The sequence below is a fragment of the Populus nigra genome, chromosome 8 (assembly GCF_951802175.1).
Source record: "Populus nigra chromosome 8, ddPopNigr1.1, whole genome shotgun sequence".
Lineage (NCBI taxonomy): Eukaryota > Viridiplantae > Streptophyta > Magnoliopsida > Malpighiales > Salicaceae > Populus > Populus nigra.
In genome coordinates this window covers 4,699,338-4,721,631 of record NC_084859.1, presented here as the reverse complement: position 1 = coordinate 4,721,631, position 22,294 = coordinate 4,699,338, and the positions used below count along the sequence as shown (strand labels likewise).

Genomic DNA, 22,294 nt, shown 5'->3' with positions numbered 1-22,294 from the left:
ATATATATTTTATGTTTACAAAAAAAAAATATTATTTTTTCAATATGAATTTTGAAGCCCTTTAGTATATATACTATGTGTTTACAGGGAAAAAGTAATCTTTTTTCAATGTGGAAAAAAAAACTTTTTTGGTTTAAATACTTTTACTTAAAATAATAACATACTAACATAGTATCTTTCCAATGTTGCATAAAAAACCTTTTGAAATAATCTTTCAAACTTCATTATTTATAACATATATAGTCTATATTCATATGGATTGTTTATTAATTTTTTCATATGAAATATTAAAACTTCAAATATATTTTTTTAATTTTTCCGGGTTGACCTTGGTCAACCCGTGTAACCTGGGACTCGGCTCCTTGCCCGGGTCAACCCTAGATCGGGTATGATAACTATGCTAATTTTAACATAAATTTTAAGAATAAGAGATTGATTGTGGTTACAAAAAGTATTAGTACTTCTAGCATATTTTACCTGAGGAAAGCTGCATTATGTGGTCTAGATTGGTTTAAAGATTTTGAAGGGTTCCTAATCGATAATCTACCTATGGCTCTAAATAAAGATTTACTCTCATACCATTTGGCAAAGCCAACCATTATTCCCTTTAAAACCTTGGAAACCCAATTGAAAAACTAACATTGGGGGTGGTCCATCACATCAGAATGAGGAAGGAAAGGCCGAATACCTATAGAAAAGAAAGACACCTCGATCATTGTTAAAGGTATCAATGTTACTCCTACTTCTCATAACCGTGACATTAATGCTTTCATTGTCTAGGTTTTGGTCATGTTGCTTCATAGTGTCCAAGAAAAAGAGTTATGATTATGAAAGCTAATAATGAGGTTAAGATAGATGGGGAGGATGAAGAGGAGAAGATGTTACCATTGGAAGATGTTGATGATGGTTGTGTTGAGTATCCGGTTGAGGGAGATGAACTTATGGTGAGGAGAGCACTAAATATGTATGTCAATGTGGATGATTTGGAAGGTCAGAGGAAGAATATATTCCACACGAGATGTCATGTTTATAATAAGGTACGTAGCTTAATTATAGATGGTGGCAGTTGTACTAATGTTTCTAGTACTGAATTGGTGAGAAAATTGAACTTGCACACTACCAAACATCTTATACCTTATAAATTATAGTGGTTGAATGATGGTGATGAAGTGAAAGTGAATAAACAAGTTTTGGCTGCTTTTTTTATTAGTAAATATTGTGACGAGGTGTTGTGTAATGTTGTGTCAATGCAAGCTAGTCACTTGTTGCTTGGTAGACAATGATAATATGTTAGGAGAGTGGAGTGACAAATAGGCATTCCTTTGAGATGAATGGAAGACCTATAACAATTGTATCATTAACACCTAAGCAAATATATATGGAACAACTTATATTGAAGAAGGATAAGAATGTTGAAAAGATGAGCTTTTATGTCAGGGGGACCATACCTTAAAGTTATGCATGATAGAGTGACAAGATTCTTTTTAGTTTTGATGATGATGTTATTTTTCAGTTTGGTACTGATTTGTTGATCTTAGAAGATGTTTTTCATGATATAGATTTAAGGTCGAATCTTTTAAAAGAAGAGGAGGATGAGACGAACCAAGTCAAGTTCAAATTTGATCTTAAAATGTCTACTGGTCAATTTTGTGATATTACACATATCTCACAAATTGTACATCATAACTAGCTGAAATTTTATAGGGACATACTAGACATATGGAACTATATCTTGATATATTTTTAGGTCAAGTGGAGTTCCGTAATATATTATTTCAGATGGTCAAAGTTACTAGATAAATCTTATCAAATCTGTCAGACTAGACCTTTATGTATTGTTTGGGACATATCTGGAGCTATATGTGGAATGTTTCTGCGATTCAAGTTGGGTTGGAAACTATACATATTAATATTTTCAACCATATATGATATGCTCAGTAATTTATCCAGATGAGCGAGAACAACCTGTTTGAGGTTAGGACTGAAAATCTGCCAAGAATATGCGAAAATTGAACGTTCGGGCTACATAGAGGAATTTTAGCATGAAGACTTTTTTTATTATCCTATTTTTTTATACTTATTTTTAAGTTGGGTTTGTTCTGGCTCATTAGTCATTGTTTAGGGGTTTATTTTATTATTAGACTTATGTTAGTTGATTACTAGTTTAAGTCCATTAGCTTGCAACCCAAAAAGGGTCCATTAAGGTTAGTTAGAGGAGACTATATTATGTTTTTTAGCTACAAATTTCAGTAGCAAGTTAGAAAATAAACTTTAGTTTTTCTTTTGTTCGTTTGTGGTAAAACAGTCTTTCTTTTTAGAGACAAAGATCGTATATTGACTTATCGAAGATTAACTTGTAGCGTCATTCGCATATTTAGAGTTCTTTGATAAATGATTATCTCTGGGTCTAAGTCTTTTTCCAATAACTTTGGTATTTAGATACATGGTTACTTCTGGGTCAAGGTTCTATCAAACCTGATTTTCAAATTTTTTTTATAATTTTCTACTTCATTGGGGTTTGATTAACAACATGATCAAGAGGTTCGCATTAACATGCTAGCGTGTGATTACATGCGCCACCACTTTTCCTTTTTTTTTAGTCCTTGATTTGAGAAAAAATGAGCTGAATATTTGCACCAGTTTTAAATTTGATCCCTATAGTTTCAATTGTTTTAAATCAATACAATCAAATTTTATTTTGTCAAGTTGAGCATCAATCGATCGCCAAATTGTTTTCTCGGCACCTCAAGAACGCCATAAAAAGCTAACATTAGCAAATCATTAAGTTCAATCATAAATCAACCCAATTTAAAAGAAATTGAGAAGAAAAAAACTCGAGTGCCAAAAAAAAAACAATACTAAAATGTAGCACATTTGTTTCATTTTCAAATATACTCTTGAAGCTTCGATTGTTTGAAATAATTACAATCAAAATTTATTTTCTCAAATCCAACATAAATTGAGGGCTAATTTTTTTTTCACGACATCTCAAGAACCCAACACCAAGCCAATCAAAAAACAATTATAAAGTTCAACCCTTATAATTTATAGAGTAAAAGGATCGAATCAAGTTCAACCCCACGTAAACCTAGAGTAAAAGTATCAAATCGTAAAAAAAGTGTCAAGTAACTAGAAATAGAAGAAGAAGAAGAAGAAGAAGAAAAGCTGCAAAATAATGTCAATGGTCGAGCATGAACAAGCTTAATCACTTTCTTCTTTGAACCTTAAGACAATATTCTCTACTCTTTGATTTTAAACTAAATAAACAACTAATCTGAATTAAAATTAGATTTTATCATCCATATCACTGATAATTTATACTACAGCTTTAAGTCGGAATATATTTTTATGTATCCATTATTAATACATAATCTAATAAATAAGCATTATATTTTTTTTATTCGAACAATAAAAAAAATCCTTTACACCAACCAATAATGAACAGGGAATCATCATTTCTCATGTGCAAAGTACCTTTTGTGCTTCCATTTTTTAGTTAATTTAAATTTCTTAATTTTAGACCGCTAAGTGGATGAGTTAACGTGTGCTATATGAATATGCACATCTTACGGATTTAATTAAGCTCCAATGTCCTCTTGGGAAGGTCTTTCGAAGTTTTTAGTCAGGTACGTATACGATCCCATGCATGTTTGTAAATAAATAAATTCGGTGAAACATGGAAATAATTTGATGAGAAATTAAGTAGTCTACACAGTAACAGGGGATAAAATAAATTCCGATTCATTTTTATATTTTTTTAACTTAAATAGTTAGATATATCAAGTTGAACTAATTTTTTATAGATATTATAAATATTTACGGTTAGATTTATATTATTAATTTTCATGTATCCGTATTTAAAACAGGCCTCCATCATAAATTATAAGTGTCATGTCACCTCCAATGTCAAGTATACTATTTTTAAATTCTAGTCATCTCCCACTCCTCTCTGTGCTACAGGAATAAGTTATTTTTTATTATGTTAAAAATACTTAATAAAAACCCACTAATAAAAACTTTGAAAACCAAAACATTTCTTAATAATAATAATAATAATAATAATACTATTTAATCTATAAATGATCAAATATAAAAATAAAATGAATACAGAGTATCTTGGTTGACTCAAGATGATGGAGTAGGCTTAAGGCTTTAGGTCTCCATCTATAGATATTTCTATCGCCAAACCTGGCCTCCCAGAACGATAAGGCTTATTAGTAAAACAAATAGCAAAATAGAGAGTGACTTCCTTTTGAATTCAAACTGGTGGTGCACATTTGCAAATCGTCATCCCTGTGATTTGAACATATAAATTACAATTAACTTATCCAAACTTGGCAGTAATTCAAGCACACCCGCCATGCACATGGCTACATATGGTGTAAGGATTTGACGCAAAGGGAGCTCACCCCTCTCGAGGACGAAGACATTTCTGGTATCGCCGTCCAGGCAATCAACACTTCGCACGTCTTTTGGCAATCGACAAGAGAGGCATCTTTTATCCAATCACACCATAGCAATTGACATCTCTTACTTAATTTTCCTTGTTCTGTTGCCTGTACAAAAAATCAAAATCATGGAGATTTTTCCTGAAAGCTTTCCGCCATGAAGATTTTGAGGTTCGTTTAATTAAAATTCTTCGCCTACCGAAGTCTACCAGTCTAAATAAAAGTGCATAAAGCAATATTACTCCTAACTGAAAAGATATATAGTATCCAAATGTTAAAGATTTCCTGCTCTCTGCTACGTTCTAGATGGAATCATGTCAAGTTTGGACCACAGATTGAATAACTCCATGCCAAGAAGCCCTGCTACCAGTTCTGCAACTTCAGCTAATGAATTAATGCACAGTATGATTCCTGCTAGTTGGTGGGAGTGGTATGGTTAAGGGATGTGCTCCTTCAATTCTCGCAATTTAATTTTCAGAGATCAAAAGGCAGAATATTCATGAATCTTTTAATTTTGAAATATATAAAAAGAATCCCTTATATTCAAGTAGTTTATGTAGCTGCATACACCTTATTTGATTAATTTAAAAATACAAAACTAATCTAAATATTTTGTAATACTTAAGAGAGCAAACCTTTCTTCTCAACCCAACCAGCTATACGAATTAGGGATAGTTAAATATTTTGTAATATTTTGTACAATATTAGCCTTTCAAAAATTGAGAATCTCCCACTCTTCCTCCTCGAGGAATTAATTAGTGAGTAGTTTTTTTTTTTTTTTTGAGAAGTATAATATTGTATTAGAAAATGCCAAGATCTGGCGGGGAAGACATAGTAAACATACGAAATCTGCTTACAGCTCAAGTTTAGCAGAACTATAGAATAAAATGATCAACAAACCAAGAAACCAAAAATACAAATAGCAGCTAAAAGAAGCAGAATTGAAGCCAACAAAAAACAAAATAGCATCTAAAAGATGCAGAATTGATGCCACACTAGGATGCATTGCCAAGAGATTTCCACCTTGATCCAGATTTGAATTAGAACAAATTCTTTCCATCTATCCACTTTTAAACCGAAATAAAATTGATATCACATGCAGGAGCCAGCCATGGCCTCTCCAAAGATCAGTCTTTGGCACCTTACCAAGTTGAGAAACTAAAGCAGGCAAAAACAAGACATCATTAAATAACCCCCCTAACCAAATCAGGAAACTGCAACTTGCCATCAAAAACTACAATAGCCCGAACCAGCTTGAGAAACAATCCAGAGTCCCCAAGAGCCTCAACCAGAAATGAAAGAAATAGAAAACCCGCATATCAAGCAAAATTTAGAGCCAAGCGACAAATTCAGTGTTTCTAAACACTCCCTGTTTAGCCATGTGATCTGCCATATGATTACTCTCACGAAAAGAATGAGTGAATGTGATTGAACCAAAGCATGAAGCTAATCTCTGAATAGAGGAGAAAAGATTATAATGTAGCCAAGGCCTATTATGAGGATTATTCATCCATCTAATGACATTGGCAGAGTCAGATTCAATAATAATATGTTTATGGTGCAGGTGGCAATTAGAGGCCGATAATTCAATAGCTTTAACAACCGCTTTCAGCTCGGCTACATTAGAGTCTAAAATCCCAGCTGACATGGAGAAAATACCAAGAAGAATCCCATTATGATTTCGCAAAACTCCGCCTATACCTGAGGGGCCCGATTTCCCAAGAGAGGAGTCATCCACATTCCATTTTAAGCTATTAGTGATAGGGGGAGACCACACAACAACTGCCTTTTGTTTTTTATAATTAGTCCATCGTAACAGCCCTTTCGCTGACCTTATTAAATCTGAAGCTGAATAAGAAAAATCAGGTTCTATAGCCTTTATCCAAAAGCAGAGACGAGTAATAATAAGGATAAACAGAGTATCATAATTTGGGGTTGTCTGCTTGAATATCACATCACTACGGTGAAGCCAAAGAGACCATGCCACTGAAAAGAACAGCATCAACCAAGCTTTTTTCTGAAATTTTCCATAAACCAAAGAATCCCACTGAGAGAAAAGGGCTGCCAAGTTCTGTGGGCAACACCACGATAAGCCCCACCAATTGATTATTTTAGACCAAACTATCCAATGTTTGTGACAATGTAGAAGGATATGATCAACCGATTCTTCCTCATCTAAGCAAATGGGACAAGCAACAGCGGAGATGTCCAATATACCTCTTCTGACCAATATACTACTAGTGTAAATTTTCTTTATAATAGCCATCCAACAGAATACTTCAACTTTAGAAGGGACGATTCCTCTCCAGATCCCAGTAAAAGAGAAGCTAGTGTCTATAAAGGGTTTGGGACTTAACAGCCCACATAGAGATTTGATCTAGAATCTACTAGAGTTGGCTTTCCAAACTAATCTATCTTCTGCATCTTTGTCCAGATGCACTCTCGAAAGAATAACAATCATTTGGTCTAGAAGACCAGAGTTTCTACCTCGCAGGGGTCTAATCCAAGTGAATAACCAGAACCAAGCATGACCATCCCACATCCCCATCTTATCAAGGCTTGCTTCTTTATCATTGGTTAACCGGAATAGTGCAGGAAACTGATCTGCCAAGCTACCAGTAGATGTCCAATCATCAAGCCAGAATTTAATCCTCTTTCCATTTCCAACTAGCACCATAGATTGATGATTCACAATGTCTTGCAGACTGTTATCTGTAACACAATGATTAATAATACAAGACCAAGTACTTCCAGTTCCTGAAATAGGATATTTCGAAATAATTGTGGAGCATGTAGAGTTGTATATGCTATTAATCACATCTTTCCACATGCTCGACTCCTCCAAACCAAACCTCCATAGCCATTTGAACAACAGGGCTTTGTTTTTTTCCCTTAGAGAGCCGATCCCAAGACCACCATCATTTTTTGGAAGAGAAATAGTTGACCAACTAACATTGCATATTTTCTTACCTCCCTCTTTTCTTGACCACAAGAAGGATCTGAATTTCTTTTCAATGGATGCTGCAATTGCCACAGGCATAGGAAACAAAGAGAGAAAGTAAATGGGTTGATTACTTAGGACAGATTTGATTAAGCACAACCTACCCCCAATAGATAATAGTCTGCCTTTCCACGAAGCCAACCTAGCACTGATATTATATAGAATAGGCTTCCACATCAAAGTTCTACAAGAGCTTGCCCCAATGGGAAGGCCAAGATATTTGAATGGGAGGCGCTCCTGTTTCATCGGAGAATTTGTGCAGTGTAATTAGATATATGTTCATTTATACCCACACCAAAGATGCTGCTTTTGAAAAAGTTAACCTTCAAACCTAACATTAATTCAAAGCACAAAAGGATTCGCTTAATATTCTGCATGCTGAATAAGGAGGCTGAGCTGAATATAAGAGTGTCATTTGCAAATTGAAGGTGAGATAAAGTAAATCCATCCTGGCCAATCTTAATCCCCTCGATCAAACCCAAATCACAGCCTCCCTGCCATATACAACTCAATCCCTGAACTGCAATATTAAAAAGAAAAGGAGAGAGGGGGTCTCCTTGCCGTAAACCTTTTTTCAATTTAAATTCTGTTGTTGAAGATCCATTGACAAGCACGGACATCTTTGCTATTGAGATGCATTGCATGATCCAACCTTGCCACCTGCTCCCGAAACCCATAGTAGCCATTACTTCATTAATATATTCCCATAAAACAAAATTGAAAGTTTTGTGAAAGTCTAGTTTGAAGAGATATCCTTTGCCCTTTTTCTTCTTTAAGAAGTGAATCGCCTTATTAGCTATCAAAACGCTGTCTAGGATTTGCCTTCCTTTTATGAAAGCAGTTTGGTGATCACTGATGACGTCTGACATAACTTGCTTCACCCTGGTTGCCAGTAGCTTTGAAATGATCTTATAAAGGCTTCCCACCAGACTGATTGGCCTAAAATCTTTCAACTTATTGGCACCTTGTATCTTCGGGATAAGAGTAACAAAAGAGTTATTGATGACCGGAGGAAGGAGGTTTGTCCGATAAAATTCATCCACCATTCATACAATATCCCCCTATGATGTTCCATGCTTTCTTAATAAAGAAAAAATTAATACCATCAAGGCCTGGAGCTTTGTTTCCTTCACAATCCCAAATCAAAAATTTTATCTCCTCTGTAGAGAACGGAGATTCTAAAGCAGCTAACGATGTGGGATGAAGCTTTAGGAAGTCCAGATTACAGCAGGAGGCTCTAGGTCTGTCATGCTGAGAGTATAACTTACTGAAGAAATCAAAGACAGCTACCTTCACATCAGACGGTTTCGTCAGAGTCGTTCCATCAACATCCAGGGAGAAAATCTGATTCTTTTTTTGTCTTGTTGTGGCTGATAGATGAAAGAAACGAGTGTTTCTGCCTCCAAGCTTACACCATTGGACTTTCGACTTCTGTTGCCAAGCAGATTCTTGCATTCTGTACAAGGTTCTAAGACTAGAGGAAATGTCGTTGCTTCTGCTTAATTCAGCAGCTGATAAGTCTCTGCTTTCTTTTTGAGATTCTAGAGCTTCTGCTTTCATTTCTAGAACTTTGATTTTCCTGAAGGTGTTGCCCACAACATCTTTGCTCCATTCCTTGCATCTGACTTTTAATAACCGTAGTGCTGGGGCCATACTTTTTTTACCATAGTTTGTCAAGGTTGAATTCCAGTAGTCCTGAATCATCTTTCTAAAACCAGAAATGAGCCACCAGCAGTTCATAAGCCGGAAGGGCTTTGGACCGCAGTTCGTAGAATCTATCAGCATATGCATTGGTCTATGATCAGAGAAGTTCTTCGACAGCCCATACAGAGTAGAATATGGGAGAGACTGGAGCCAATCACCCGACACAAACAATCTATCAATAGGACTCGCAACATTTCCTCTGGACCAAGTAAACTTCTTCCCATTTAAAGGAAGTTCAACAAGTTCACAATAATCAATACAATTCTTAAAGCTTATCATGGCAGAAGAGATTCTAGAGCCTCCTTTTCTGTCTGATGAAGAAAGAGTTTCATTGAAGTCACCTCCAATACACCATGGCTTGATAACACTACTTTTAAAATTAACAAGGTATTCCCACATTTCCTTCTTCAGAGATCCATCATTTGGAGCATAAATAAAAGACACCAAGCTTTCCATATTGAACTGAGCAAACACACCTTCAACATGAAGAATACGACCATTCATAGCAACAGAGCAATTGGAAACACAAAAAGAAGTTGGGTTCCATATGCATAGGATACCCCCAGAAAGACCCAAGGAAGGTACTGCATACCAGTCCCTAGAACATCTACCCCAAATTGAATTAACAATACAATCATTAATATTTTTCAATTTTGTTTCCAAAGTACACATAACATCCAGACTGAATTTTTGAACAAGATTCCTCACACATCTTTTTTTTTCTCTGGCTCCTATACCACACGTCATTCCAAATAATAATACTACCCATAACAAGGATTAATAACCATACCTTCATCAAGACAGAACAACATCCTTACTGCTTCTTCCTTCTCATCCACTCCTCCTGCTCTTTTTTTATAAAGCCCTGCAGTGTCTGTGTCATGAGGTGGCTTTCATCATGGACTTGCAATACCACTTTTCCCACATCCCAGCAAGCAGTTGCTTCTTCCCTGGGGTCAGGTTGTAATGGTTCACGTGCCTCATCACCAGCTGTTGGATAGATATGAGAGTGTGTACTGCTTACCTCATCTTCGACAGCTATTTCCTTCCCAGATCGAATAATAACATTTCTGTTCATGATTCCATTATCAGAGACAGAGAAATCAATAATGCCTATCTCAGTGTTCTTGGAGATTTTATTTCCCATTTTTCGTGGTTTTCTTCTCTTGACAGACGGTGCTTTACGTGACAGCTTCTTTGTTTTATTCCTTTAAGATCTCCTATTTTGCAATTCTAGATCCGAGAGTTCAGTTTGGTCAGCAATGGGGGTAATGAAGTTAGCAAAAGATGGCCCAATGCTTGAGATACCACTATTGTAACCCTTCTGTTGGTCCATTCTGAAAGGCTTCTGCTTATTTCCCCGGCCCATCTTCTTCATATCTCCACTATTGTAACTCTTTTGCTAATCCAACCCATCTCTTTCAAGCATACACATGACTTATTACTCATCTACCTCTCTGGAATCAGCTGTAGCCACCCTAGCATAATCATAGAGTACCAAAGCCAAACGGTTACCGTCTTCGTACAGCAACTCGTCAGGTAAAGTTGCATGGCTGCATAAGTCTGTAATTTCTGGGTGCAGGTACAACGGTGATATGCCAGTGTTAAGAAATGTGTTGTCATTCTGATCTTGATTGCCCAACGTACAAATGAATTCGAACTCAATATTTTGTCTTGTAGCCCTGGGGATTGATGCTGCAGAGATAGTTTCCGTTTGCTCTTCTTCATCATCGGATAACACAAATTATGTGTAAAGTGAGACGTCCATAGAGTGTTTCACTGTTGTGAGGGAAGGGATGAACTCACCCTTTATTTCGTTCAAAAGGACCTCAACTTGTATTCCATCAAGTTTGAGACTCACCGCATCATGCAAAGGTTCCATTTTTATGGTTCTAATAGGAACCCTGATACCTGATATGGACCCCTGACTAACACATGTTGTGTCGTAGCCAGCAATAGTTCCCCAACTCTGCAGAATAGTGTCAAAACAGTTTTTGTTCCAACCTTCCAATGGTAAGCCAAAGATGGCTATCCAAGTAAATCTATCATACGCTCTAGTCCTTCCTTCCCACTGTTTAAGGTTGCTGAGAATTGATTTCAAGATAGACCCCTCATTGTCTTATTCTTTCTTTGAAGCCAACTGGTCCACAAAGGTGATGATCACCTGACTAGTCCTAGGAATCTGAAGCTCACAGTATTAGCAACAGATTTCAATATCGTTGCCTCCAAGGTTGCAACGTCAACATTTGGCAAAATATTTCCTACCAAACTTCTATATAACCATTCCTTATCTTCTTCTGTGGAGTCATACTGCACCATTTTTCCTTTCATATTGGTTATTTGAGGTTTTGTGGTTGTGAGTACCTCAGCAAAAGATCTATGATCTATCAAAGTAAGCTGGGGGTGGGAGGGTGTTGCAGGCTTAGGCACGTGTTTTGGTGGTGAAGGGAAAGTTTTAAAGGGGTGATGTTTAGCTGGGTTCACTATTAGTTTGTATGTATCAAACCAAATTCGGATGGCTTGATAACAAAGAATTGGGACAGATAAGGGGGATGAAATGTCCACAAATCCCAAACATCTTCCAAGAACAGTTTTTCGCTTAGATACAAATAGTTTGATAACCCGACCAAGTTTGAAAAAATCCCTTTTCAGATCTTGATAGTCCACCCATGAAGGAAATCTCTCAAAGAACAGCTTAACATATTCTGCATCATTGATAATGGAGGTACAGAGTGTAGGGACAGGGGTTTTGCAGGTAGATGCAGAGGATGGAACAAGTAAGGGAAGGTTTGTATCTGGACATTTTTGAGAAGTTGAGGATGTTTTGTTGGTTTGAGAAAGGTGTTTAGCATGGTGGTCTGAGGATTTTGGAGGAGCCGTGAAGGTGATGCGTTGGGGGGGATGGAGCGAGGTGTTTAGCTGGGACATGGTGTTGACAAGAGCACTTTCTGTGAAGCTCTCTAGAAGGCTTTAGATTGTAGGCTTTAAAAAGAAGAATTAAAACTATAGTTTGTTCTATTTTCTTCACTTTGTTTATAGTTTTACCTATATTATTGTCACAAATTAGGAATAGTTAAAACTAATGATGTTTCTCACACGCTCTTACAACTATAGGTTTTTTAATTTGTTCCTCAATTTGTTTTTATTGACAATTTAGTTCTCATTAAAAACCAATTAATTTTGATTTATTATGAAAAGATAAGATTGAACCAAGAGAGACCGAAATGAAAAAACACCAAACATGGGTGTTTGGTATTTTTTTTACCTTTTAAGTTTTGAAAATTATGCATTTTGGTTCTTAAACTTTAAAAATCACGCAAATCATACAATTTCAGTATCTTAATATTTTTCCAATTCAATTTTGATACAAAAATTTATTTTTGTTATTTTTTAATCTCTGGTTGAGAGAGGAGAGAGAGAGGTCGATAAATTCCGACAGTAGAGAGAGAAAAGTGTTATTAATACTGATTTAGACTACCAAAATGGATGATATATGTTTCAAATGGCTTCATTTGATGAGGGAAGCACATATTAAGTACTTTTTTTACATTTAAAGTTCATAAAAAAACAAATAACATCTTTAATTGATTTTTTACCTTTAAAGAAACATGATAAGTATTTCTTTTTCTTAACAGCACTGATCACTTCTTTGAATATATATATATACGTTAGTGTTGATGAATGAGAATTTAAGTGGACACAATTTTAGGATTTCTAGAAAAATTAATTATCTCTAATTTCGTCATATTTTCTGGTTTTTATTTTTATTAATTTGGAAAACAATTGCTTAAATAGTATGTTATAATCAACCATTGGAAAAAACAAGAAATAAGATTACATGGAATCCAAAAACAAGAAATCTCAAGGATTAGTTTTTTTATTTTTATTTTTTTTCAATGGTCATTTAATGTCTTTATATTAGTTTTCAAGTTTTGAGATTAAGTTCATAGCTATTTTCTCTTTAAAGACAAGAAAAATACCACAAGATATATTTCAAGTTTTGAATTTAATATTAATAATTATATCTTTCTAAAATAAGTTTATTTAGTTAATAAAAACTAGTACATTTTTGTTTTCTCATCTCTCTCTCACTTTTGTTCTTTTTCTTCTTCTTGTAAGCTGCTTTGTCTCTCTTTTTATCTCTCTTTTTTCAATCCATCAAAATTCTAAATACATAACTTTAAGGTATAGCTCAACTAATCAAAGCCTACAAGTTACAGAGTTTTAGGCTACTAGAGCCCACAAGCTATGGCCCCATCTTGTGGAAAAAAAATGCATGATGGCAATGGTCTCATTAATGTGAAAAAAATGCATATAGCTATCGAATTAAATATTTAATTTGAGATAGTTTACATGGTTTTTGAATTTTATTAATTAAGATTATTAGTTTAAATTTCATTATTTTATTTTAAAAAATTAAATTTAAATTTATGTAAATTTCGAGTTTAAAACAATTTCATTTGAAGAGGTGATATTTGTTAAATATTAATATAAATATTATCTTGAGATATTATCTAACAGATTAAACATTTAGATTAAAATAATTTTTTGAAAAGTTTTCAAGTTTTAGATTAAATTCATAGCTCTTTTCTATTTAAATACAGGAAATATACCAGAGGTTATATATATATTTGTATATATATATATATATATATATTTGTGGATCATGTTAAGATGGGCTGTGATCATTTTGCAGTTTAACTGAGCTCTATACTTTCATTTAACTGAGTTCTTTTAGTTATCTGAAAGTTGGTATTTTGTTGTTCAGTTGGAATTTTACTAGTGTGTTTTGGGAATTTTGGTGTATGGCGAGGATGTGGAATAAATGGTCATAAATAATAGGGAAGGAGTTAGTAATGAGCATTCAAGATTGGATCTGCATGACCAGGACTGTTTTTTATGGATATTGGTTTTTTGATTGACAAGAAATGGCAGCTGGTTTTTAATGTGTGTAATTTATATTAGGTATTATTTCAAAATATAATTTATATAATTACCTAATAATTTCAAAAATTATATTTCTCATGTTGTCATTTATGTTTGTTTTCTCAAATATATCATGCAAATATTAAAATTATGGAAATGAGGGAGAAGGGGTTTGAGCCAGATGAGATGACGTTGGAGAGTGTTCTTGGGGCGTGTGGGGATTTGGGGTTGGGGAGATGGGTGGAGGGGTTTGTTTTGGAGAAGAAGGTGGAGGTAAATTCATATGTGGGGTCTGCTTTGATTGACATGTATGGTATGTGTAAGGGTTTGATATCTGCGAGGAGGGTTTTTTATTCAATGCCAAACAAGGATGTTGTCACTTGGAATGCCATTATCACAGGGTAATTAGATCGGTTTTATACTTTGTAATTGTCACATATAATGGAATTGTGTCTATTTCTGTTCCTTTGAACTAACTTGAAATTTGAATTCTTCCTAATTAATCAGCTATGAAATAAAAACCACACAGATATATGAAATTTGTTAACGTGTTTCAAGTTAGTATGATTTTATTTTATTTTTGTTCAACAATCACTTCATAGGTACTCACATAATGGAGCTTCCAATGAAGTAATTGTACTATTCAATGGAATGAGAGAGACAAGTCCTAATCCAGATAAAGTCACAAGGATTGAAGTATTTATTGTGTGCATGTTCCATAATAGGGGCCTTTGATTTGGGGAAATGGTTCGAGACATGCATTAATTGATATGTATGCAAAATGTGGGAGTTTTTGAATCAATGACTTTGTCATTTGGATTGGTTGGATTGGTCCCAAAAGTCGAGCATTATTCTTGTATGGTTGATCTTTGTGCGCGTGCAGGGCTTCTGAACGAGGCTTGGGACTTAATCGAGAAGATGCTTGGAAAACCATATGAAATTGTGTTGGGGTCATTGCTTGGTGCCTGACAGAGGTGTATAAAAGCAAATGTTGGTGAAAGGGTCATTCAATTGTTTCTAGAGATGGAGCTATCAAATTCAGGAAAATATATTATCTTATCTAAGATATATGCAAATATGAGAAGGTGGGATGATTCTGCAAAGACAAGGGTGTTGATGAGGCAGTGTGGTGTCTCTAAAACCCCTTGCTGTAACTGGATTGACATTGGAGCTCGTGTTCATGAATTTCATGCTTGTGACAACTTAAATCATCATTCGGTGAACATATACCAATTGCTGGATGAGGAGATGAAGAGAGAAGGTTACATTCCAAATATTGGTTGCATATAGAGGTGGAAAAGTTGGAAACTTGGTTGCCTCTTTTAGTCATTGAACAGTGCATCCAGAGGGATTATATCTTCTGGTTGATGACTCCAGCTAAAATATTGAATGGTAAGTTATGTTCTTAATAGCTTGAGCAAGGCTGGTTTGGAAGATGCTATTATCGAGAGTAAGAGTCATTCAAACACAAATTGTTTTCCAACAAATTAAGTAACTTCAACTAGAACTGGTAAGGTGCTTAGGATGTGAATATATATATCCTATAAGCTAAATTGATGAAATTCTTTTAGGACAACCTTGCCTTTAGATCAATTGTGACTTCAAGAAATATTGAATACCAAGAAAAGAAAACTATCAAGACAAATCCCTATTCTTTGATGAATTCAATACATGAAGATAATGCAAATTTGTGTTTTTAACAATAATATTTGTGTTGTAATGTATTCCCCTTGATATTAAATATTTTTGGATATTTGTGTTGTAAATTTGAATTGATCATCTATATAAATCCAGTAATAATGTAATATACAAGGTATAAAGACAATGAAAAGTAAAACTCATGGAATTATTTATGGGCTTGAAAAGCCCCCGTTAAATAAAATCACACCAAACAAAATCGAATTGAACTGAAAATAATTGCCCAGGTTAACCAATGAAGAAATTTAATTATTATATCACACAGAAGCTAAAATGAAAAACAAAACACAAAAGAAAATTAATACAACATCGCTTGAGCATGCATTTAAACTTGTTTAAATCTTAAAACTAGAATACACAACGATGCACCAAGTCTTAGTACCATCAAGGCTATGAAAATCAAAACCTAGATAAAATGGGAAGATTGTCCACTAGAAAATAATAGCAATTGTTGATGCTCACCTCAATAAAGTGAAACCAAGCTCGTCGCCAATATGAATTTATGTAAAGAACTGCACCTATCACCAGCATCACCATGATGTATGCAACCCCAAAGGTCACATAAAAAACCTCCATATCCATGAAGCCACCATCATCTTCATTGTTCGTTGAAGTTGGCGTTGGTGATGGTGGCATAGCCACACCGCAAATCTTGGGTAGCGGTTCTCCACAAAGAAAAGGGTTGTCCTTGTAGCAGCTCTCCTCAAACGTGGCAAACTGTGCAACTCTCGCAAGAGTCTTACCAGACAGATTATTGTGTGCCACACTGAAAAACTCTAGAGAAAATAGTTCAATAAGTTGAGGTGGGATTTCTCCATCCAGTTTGTTATAGGAAAGATCTAAGCTCTCTATTTCTTTTAAGTTCGAAAATGTTGGTGGAATTGGTCCGGTTAAACTGTTGTGTGAAAGGTTCAGTACCTTGATCATGCTGAGGTTTCCAATTTCAGGAGGAATCTCTCCTATGAAATTGTTGCATGAGAAATCAATTCCTGTGAAGTACTGGATAATGCTGCCTCTATAAGAAAGGGATACATTCTTCGTTGTAAACTCGAAGGATTGTTGTGATGAGAACAGATTATCATAGGAATCGTATTGTTGTGGGAAAGGATGACTATATATCATCCAAGAGAGGATGTTACCAGACAGATGGTTGTGAGATAGATCAATCAAGGTTAATTGGTCCAACCTGCATAATTGAATTGGGATTTCACCTTCAAGATTATTATAACTCAAGAGTAGAAATCTCAAGTTGTATAGTCTGTCAATCCATTTTGGAATACTACCAGTTAAATTATTATGGGAAAGATCTAGTGCAAATATCTTAGAGGAGTTATAAAATGTCATTGCGATTGGTCCTTGCAACTCATTTCTAGACAAATAAACATATCTCAAATTTAAAGAAGTGTCGAATCTAGGTGGTAAACGACCAAAGAAATTGTTCTCTGATAAATCCAAGAATTCAAGAGAAGACATATTCCCTATCCATCCAGGGATCTGCCCTTGCAAACTGTTGTTGGATAGGTCTAACACTTCCAACGAGCTAATGTTACCCAACGAGAAAGGAATGCTTCCATTGAAACCATTGTCAGACATAAATAAAGCTTCTAACCCTGGCAAACGAGCTCCAATTTCTGAAGGGATTTGGCCTTGGAAGTAATTCATAGATATACTTAGGAATGACAAATTCACATGAGAATTCTTTGGTAACAAGAATGGACCTGAAAGAGAACAATTTTTTAAAGAAAGATCATGTAGGTATGTGTTGTTCTCAATCAACCAATTTGGAAACTCTCCCTTTATTTGGATGTTTGTAAGAGCCAAAGATTGCAGGCTGAACTGATGGTAAAGGAACTTGGGAAATGCTACTGCACCTTGCCCATGACTGCTCAAAAAGATGGACTCTAACTGGAACTTTGGGCTCAGACTATGATCATCTTCTTCTGCGTATATTTCATTATCTAAACCATCAAAATACTTGAGTTTTGAAAGGTTGTATAATGGGCTCAATGACATAGGGATCTTCAAGTGATTGAAAGAAAGATCTAGTTGTTGAAGGGAAGTCAAATTTGCCAGACACGGAGGCAAGAAACCACTGAGATCATTGTCATCCATATATAGCTCTTGGAGATGATTTAAGCCACATAGGCCTGATCATATTACAATTTAGGAAAAATTAAAACTCCAAATGTCTAATGAAAAATATGTAAACTGTAGAGAGAGAGAGAGAGAGAGAGTAAAAGTAATCAACTTTACCGATGGTTTGAAATATGCTATTATCGAGAGTATTGGAACTCAAATCTAAAAGTTCCAAGTTCTTAAGATCAAGAAAGCCTTACCTTGGGCTATATGTATTCGGCCATCTAGTTTGCAGCTATGCAAAATCAAAGTTTTAAGAGAGGTCATCATTCTGATGGCTTGGAAGATGCTATTATTTAGAGTATTATAACTTAAATCCAACTATTCCAAGTTCTTGAGATCAAGAAAGCCTGTCACAATCAATTAAACAAGAAATTATATTAACTTAGTAGGAATTAAGATTATAAATAATTCATTACTTATTAATCATGGCTAAAAAAACTAATAACATAAAGTAAGTGTAGAAATTGTATTGGCCATTTAAGAGAAGGATTTTTTTATACGTGTGACCCAAAAAATAAAAATTACACCATTGTTAATTTATTCTCCTCCTAAAAATAGCACTCTCTATGTATGAAGTTGCCTTTTCATTAAAGAAATTATTGTTTTTTATGTTATCATTATATTTACATTACACTGAAATGGTGTTAAGAGAAGGGCAAAATTAAAGTGAAATATTATTTATATTAAATGGATGGTAAAATTTTAAAATAATAAAGATTTCAATTGAGGTAAATTTGAGATTTAATTATCTCTCCAAGACTTGTTTAGTAGATTGCAAAAACATAAAAGAGGAATTCTATGCAAACACATTTGATCATAGCAGGCTACTAAGTGCTTGCAAAAACAGGTGTTTTAAGGAAGTAGAAAGGTCAATGATAAGTAATAGTGTAGTTCAAATTTGTTAATTTACCTCTAGAAGGTACACTTCCACTGAGTGCTTGCAATGACAGATTTTTTAAAGAAGGCAGTGCTCCAAGGCTTTGAAAGGAGTGTTCATCTAGAGAACAACGGTCCAGATACAAACTTTCCAATGAACTTAAATTTTGCAACTCTGCTCAAAAGAAAAGGAGTAGCAAATGAATTTTTCAATTAAACCTAAATATATAAACATCACTATCTTTGTATTCTGTATATTATATTTTTCAAAATTTTCAATTAAATTTTGCAACTCTGCTAAAATATATATATATATAACTTACCTTCAGCTAATATTCTTCCTCTAAAATCATTGTAGCTCATATAAAGTGTGTAATGAAAAATATATAACCTATAGAGAGAGAGTAAGAGTAATCAACTTTACTGATGGTTTGGAAGATACTATTATTGAGAGTATTGTAACTCAAATCCAAGTATTCCAAGTTCTTGAGATCAAGAAAGCCTGTCACAATCAATTAAACAAGAAATTATATTAACTTAGAAGGAATTAAGATTATAAATAATTCATTACTTATTAATCATGGCTAAAAAAAACTAAAAATGTAAGGTAAGAGTAAAAAGGTAATTGTCTCTCCAAGACTTGTTTAGTAGATTGCAAAAACATAAAAGAGAAATTCTATGCAAACACTTCAGATCGTAGCAGGTCACTGAGTGCTTGCAAAAACAGGTGTTTTAGAGAAGTAGAAAGGTCAATGATAAGTAATAGTGGAGTTCAAATTTGTTAATTTACCTCCAGAAGGTACACTTCCACTGAGTGCTTGCAATGACAGATTTTTTAGAGAAGGCAGTGCTCTAAGGCTCTGAAGGGAGTGTTCATCTAGAGAACAACGGTCCAGATACAAACTTTCCAATGAGCTTAAATTTTGCAAATCTGCTCAAAAGAAAAGGAGTAGCAAATTGAATTTTTCAATTAAACCCAAATATATAAACATCACTACCTTTGTATTTCATATATTATATTTTTCAATTAAATTTTGCAACTCTTCTCAAATATATACATATATAATATAACTTACCATCACCTAATATTCTTCCTCTAAAATCGTTGTAGCTCAGATAAAGTGTCGTGAGGTTTGGGAATGTTGCTAATGATTGCAGTAACTGAAAGCTACTTTTATAGGTTGTGATATTATACAGGAATAGAGTAGTCAAGTTGCTTGGACCTGCAAGTTAGTTATGGAAGAAAGTGAATAATTCATATTGTCTGGATGGGCTTTAATAATTAGATGGGCCTATCATCATGATGCTACTAAGTACTAATTACCTCTTGAGGCTACCAATTTGTTAATATTGTTGCCGCTCAAATCCAAGACCTCCAAACTGCTCAAGGATTCTTGATATTTATATAAAATAATAGTTAATTAATTCACTACACCACATAAATTAAATTGTGTTTTTTGAAATTAAATTTAATAGTTAATTAAAAATAATAGCATATAAAAAAAACTAACCTTTCAAATCTATTAACCCCTCTAGCCTATTATAATGTAAATATAATGATTTAAGAGATGGAAATCCCTCCACGAATGATAAAATACTGTTATCGAAACTATTTGATCCCAAGTCAAGGTAATCCAAATTTCTCAATCTTTGCACCTCATAACCACCTATATAAATATTAAAAAAAAATTAATCAAGACTTCATATAATTGCTGTAGAGAACCAAAATGATACTAATTAAACAACACCTTATTTGATTAATTTAAAAATACAAAACTAATCTAAATACTTTGTAATACTTAAGAGAGCAAACCTTTCTTCTCAACCCAACCAGCTATACGATTACCCCACAACTCGAGAATGTTGAGTTGCTGAAAAGGAAGAAACAAGGAGGTATTTAGGTACCAATCTCCCATTTCCTCATTCCTTGTTTCCTCAAGATGGAGTGCGATGACTCGACCTGTACTTCTGCTGCACTCAATACGTTCCCAAGAACAACAGTGGGCGTCAGCTTTTATCCAGGAGGGAAGGGAGGTGCCATTGGGATAATTAAGAGTATCTTTGAGCTGCAAGAGAGCGATTCTCTCTTCATCCAAGCAACCAAGAGGCAGCCATCCTTGCAAGGAAACCATCATAATTACTAACAGTACCGTCAACATGTGAAGGAACAGACCCATCTTAATATCAGAATATAAATGGTGATCGATATTTGTTATAGAGGACAGCTAGCGAGGAGGCTCAGGCTTTTATAGAGGACTTCACGGACCCATGCCGTGGAAAAAACTAATATAAGTCCCTGTTGGAATTAGCAAATTTAAAAATACTACTTAAATTTGAGTTATTTGTTTTATGTTTTTTTTAATTGATCTTTTATTTTAATTTTATTCTTCAATATTAGATTGGTTAGGAATTGAGCTTATAATTTACTTTGATTTGCTTTCTAATAACAAAATATAATCATAAAAAAAATATTTTTAAATTTTTCACAACTTTTAGAATGTTTTTTCTGGAAAAAAAAATATATTTTCATAAAAACCAAGATAAATTTTTCTTTTATCGAAAGATATTTTTCATTGACTAGTAACTTTACTAAAAAAACATGAAAATTTTAAAAAATAGATTACAGAAAATCACTTTCTATGGAACAAACCTGTCTTGCTGTGAAGACATTCCAAAAAAATAAAATTCGTGAAATATTAGCCTTTCAAGAAATAGAGAAGCTTCCACTCTTCCTCCTTATATTAATTAGAGGGTTGGAGAGTGGGAAAAACACGTTTGTTCTATTTTCTTGACTTTGTTTATACATTATTATTGTCACAAAGTGGGTATATTTCTTTTCTCCTTCAAGATTTGAATTGAAAACTAGGGGTGTAAAAAAATATTTTTTTATAAATATACCATTAACTTTGGATGTTATACGTGGTAGGTTAGCAGAGTGAACTCGGGTTAACTTAATATATCAAAATCCGAGCAATTGGCTTCTAGATAAAATAAAGAAACCACATCAACATCACAAGTGGTTTCTAGATAAGCATAACCCTTTCAATTAAAAAAATTAGAGGAATCATGAGGGGCGTAGTTTAACTCGTTAAATTTTAGATTTGCTCTCTAGATGTCATCAGTTCGAGTATTACAAATTTTCGAGTCATTGAAGGCTTATATGGTTGTTAACTTCAGAGTTCATGAGATTAATCGAGGTGCGCACAAACTAATCCGAATACTAATAGTAATAAAAAAAAAAAAACTAGAATCAAGCAATTTCCCACAAAACCTCTCGCAACCCCATAAAAGAAATAATGAAACATGACGGGGAAAAAAGAAACTGTTTTTTTACGTACACAGCACGATTGTTCTTCCACTTAGCAGATTCATTTGTATCATAAAATAAATTTATTTTTAAAATAATGAAACATGCTTGACTGATAAAAGCCCAAAAGTTAGAACTTGAGCGGCAATTTCCCACAGCCATAATGAGAAACTGCTTTTTACATCCTCAGCACCT

At 34.2% G+C, this 22,294-nt stretch overlaps 1 protein-coding gene and 1 pseudogene across 1 annotated transcript; one reads left to right on the top strand and one right to left on the bottom strand.

The window, feature by feature from the left end:
- Nucleotides 1–14,229: 14,229 nt before the first annotated feature.
- On the top strand, nt 14,230–15,369 carry LOC133700850 (pentatricopeptide repeat-containing protein At2g34400-like; annotated as a pseudogene).
- An 807-nt stretch (nt 15,370–16,176) lies between these two features.
- Nucleotides 16,177–20,969, bottom strand: LOC133701542 (receptor-like protein 15). Its single transcript, XM_062125485.1, has 5 exons — nt 20,606–20,969; nt 19,869–20,015; nt 19,583–19,723; nt 16,917–17,924; nt 16,177–16,736 (listed from the first exon to the last, which is right to left on the bottom strand). The coding sequence occupies exons 1-5, from the start codon at nt 20,967–20,969 to the stop codon at nt 16,177–16,179; spliced, it is 2,220 nt and encodes a 739-aa protein (XP_061981469.1).
- Between the last annotated feature and the right edge of the window lie 1,325 nt (nt 20,970–22,294).

Excerpts from the sequence above, each read along its gene's own strand:
- LOC133701542 (XM_062125485.1), bottom strand. The coding sequence starts at position 20,969 with ATGGGTCTGTTCCTTCACATGTTGACGGTACTGTTAGTAATTATGATG. Across the intron at positions 20,016-20,605 it reads TGGTTGGGTTGAGAAGAAAG|GTCCAAGCAACTTGACTACT; the intron begins GTTTGCTCTCTT and ends ACTAACTTGCAG. Across the intron at positions 19,724-19,868 it reads AGGAAGAATATTAGGTGATG|ATTTGCAAAATTTAAGCTCA; the intron begins GTAAGTTATATT and ends TCTTTTGAGCAG.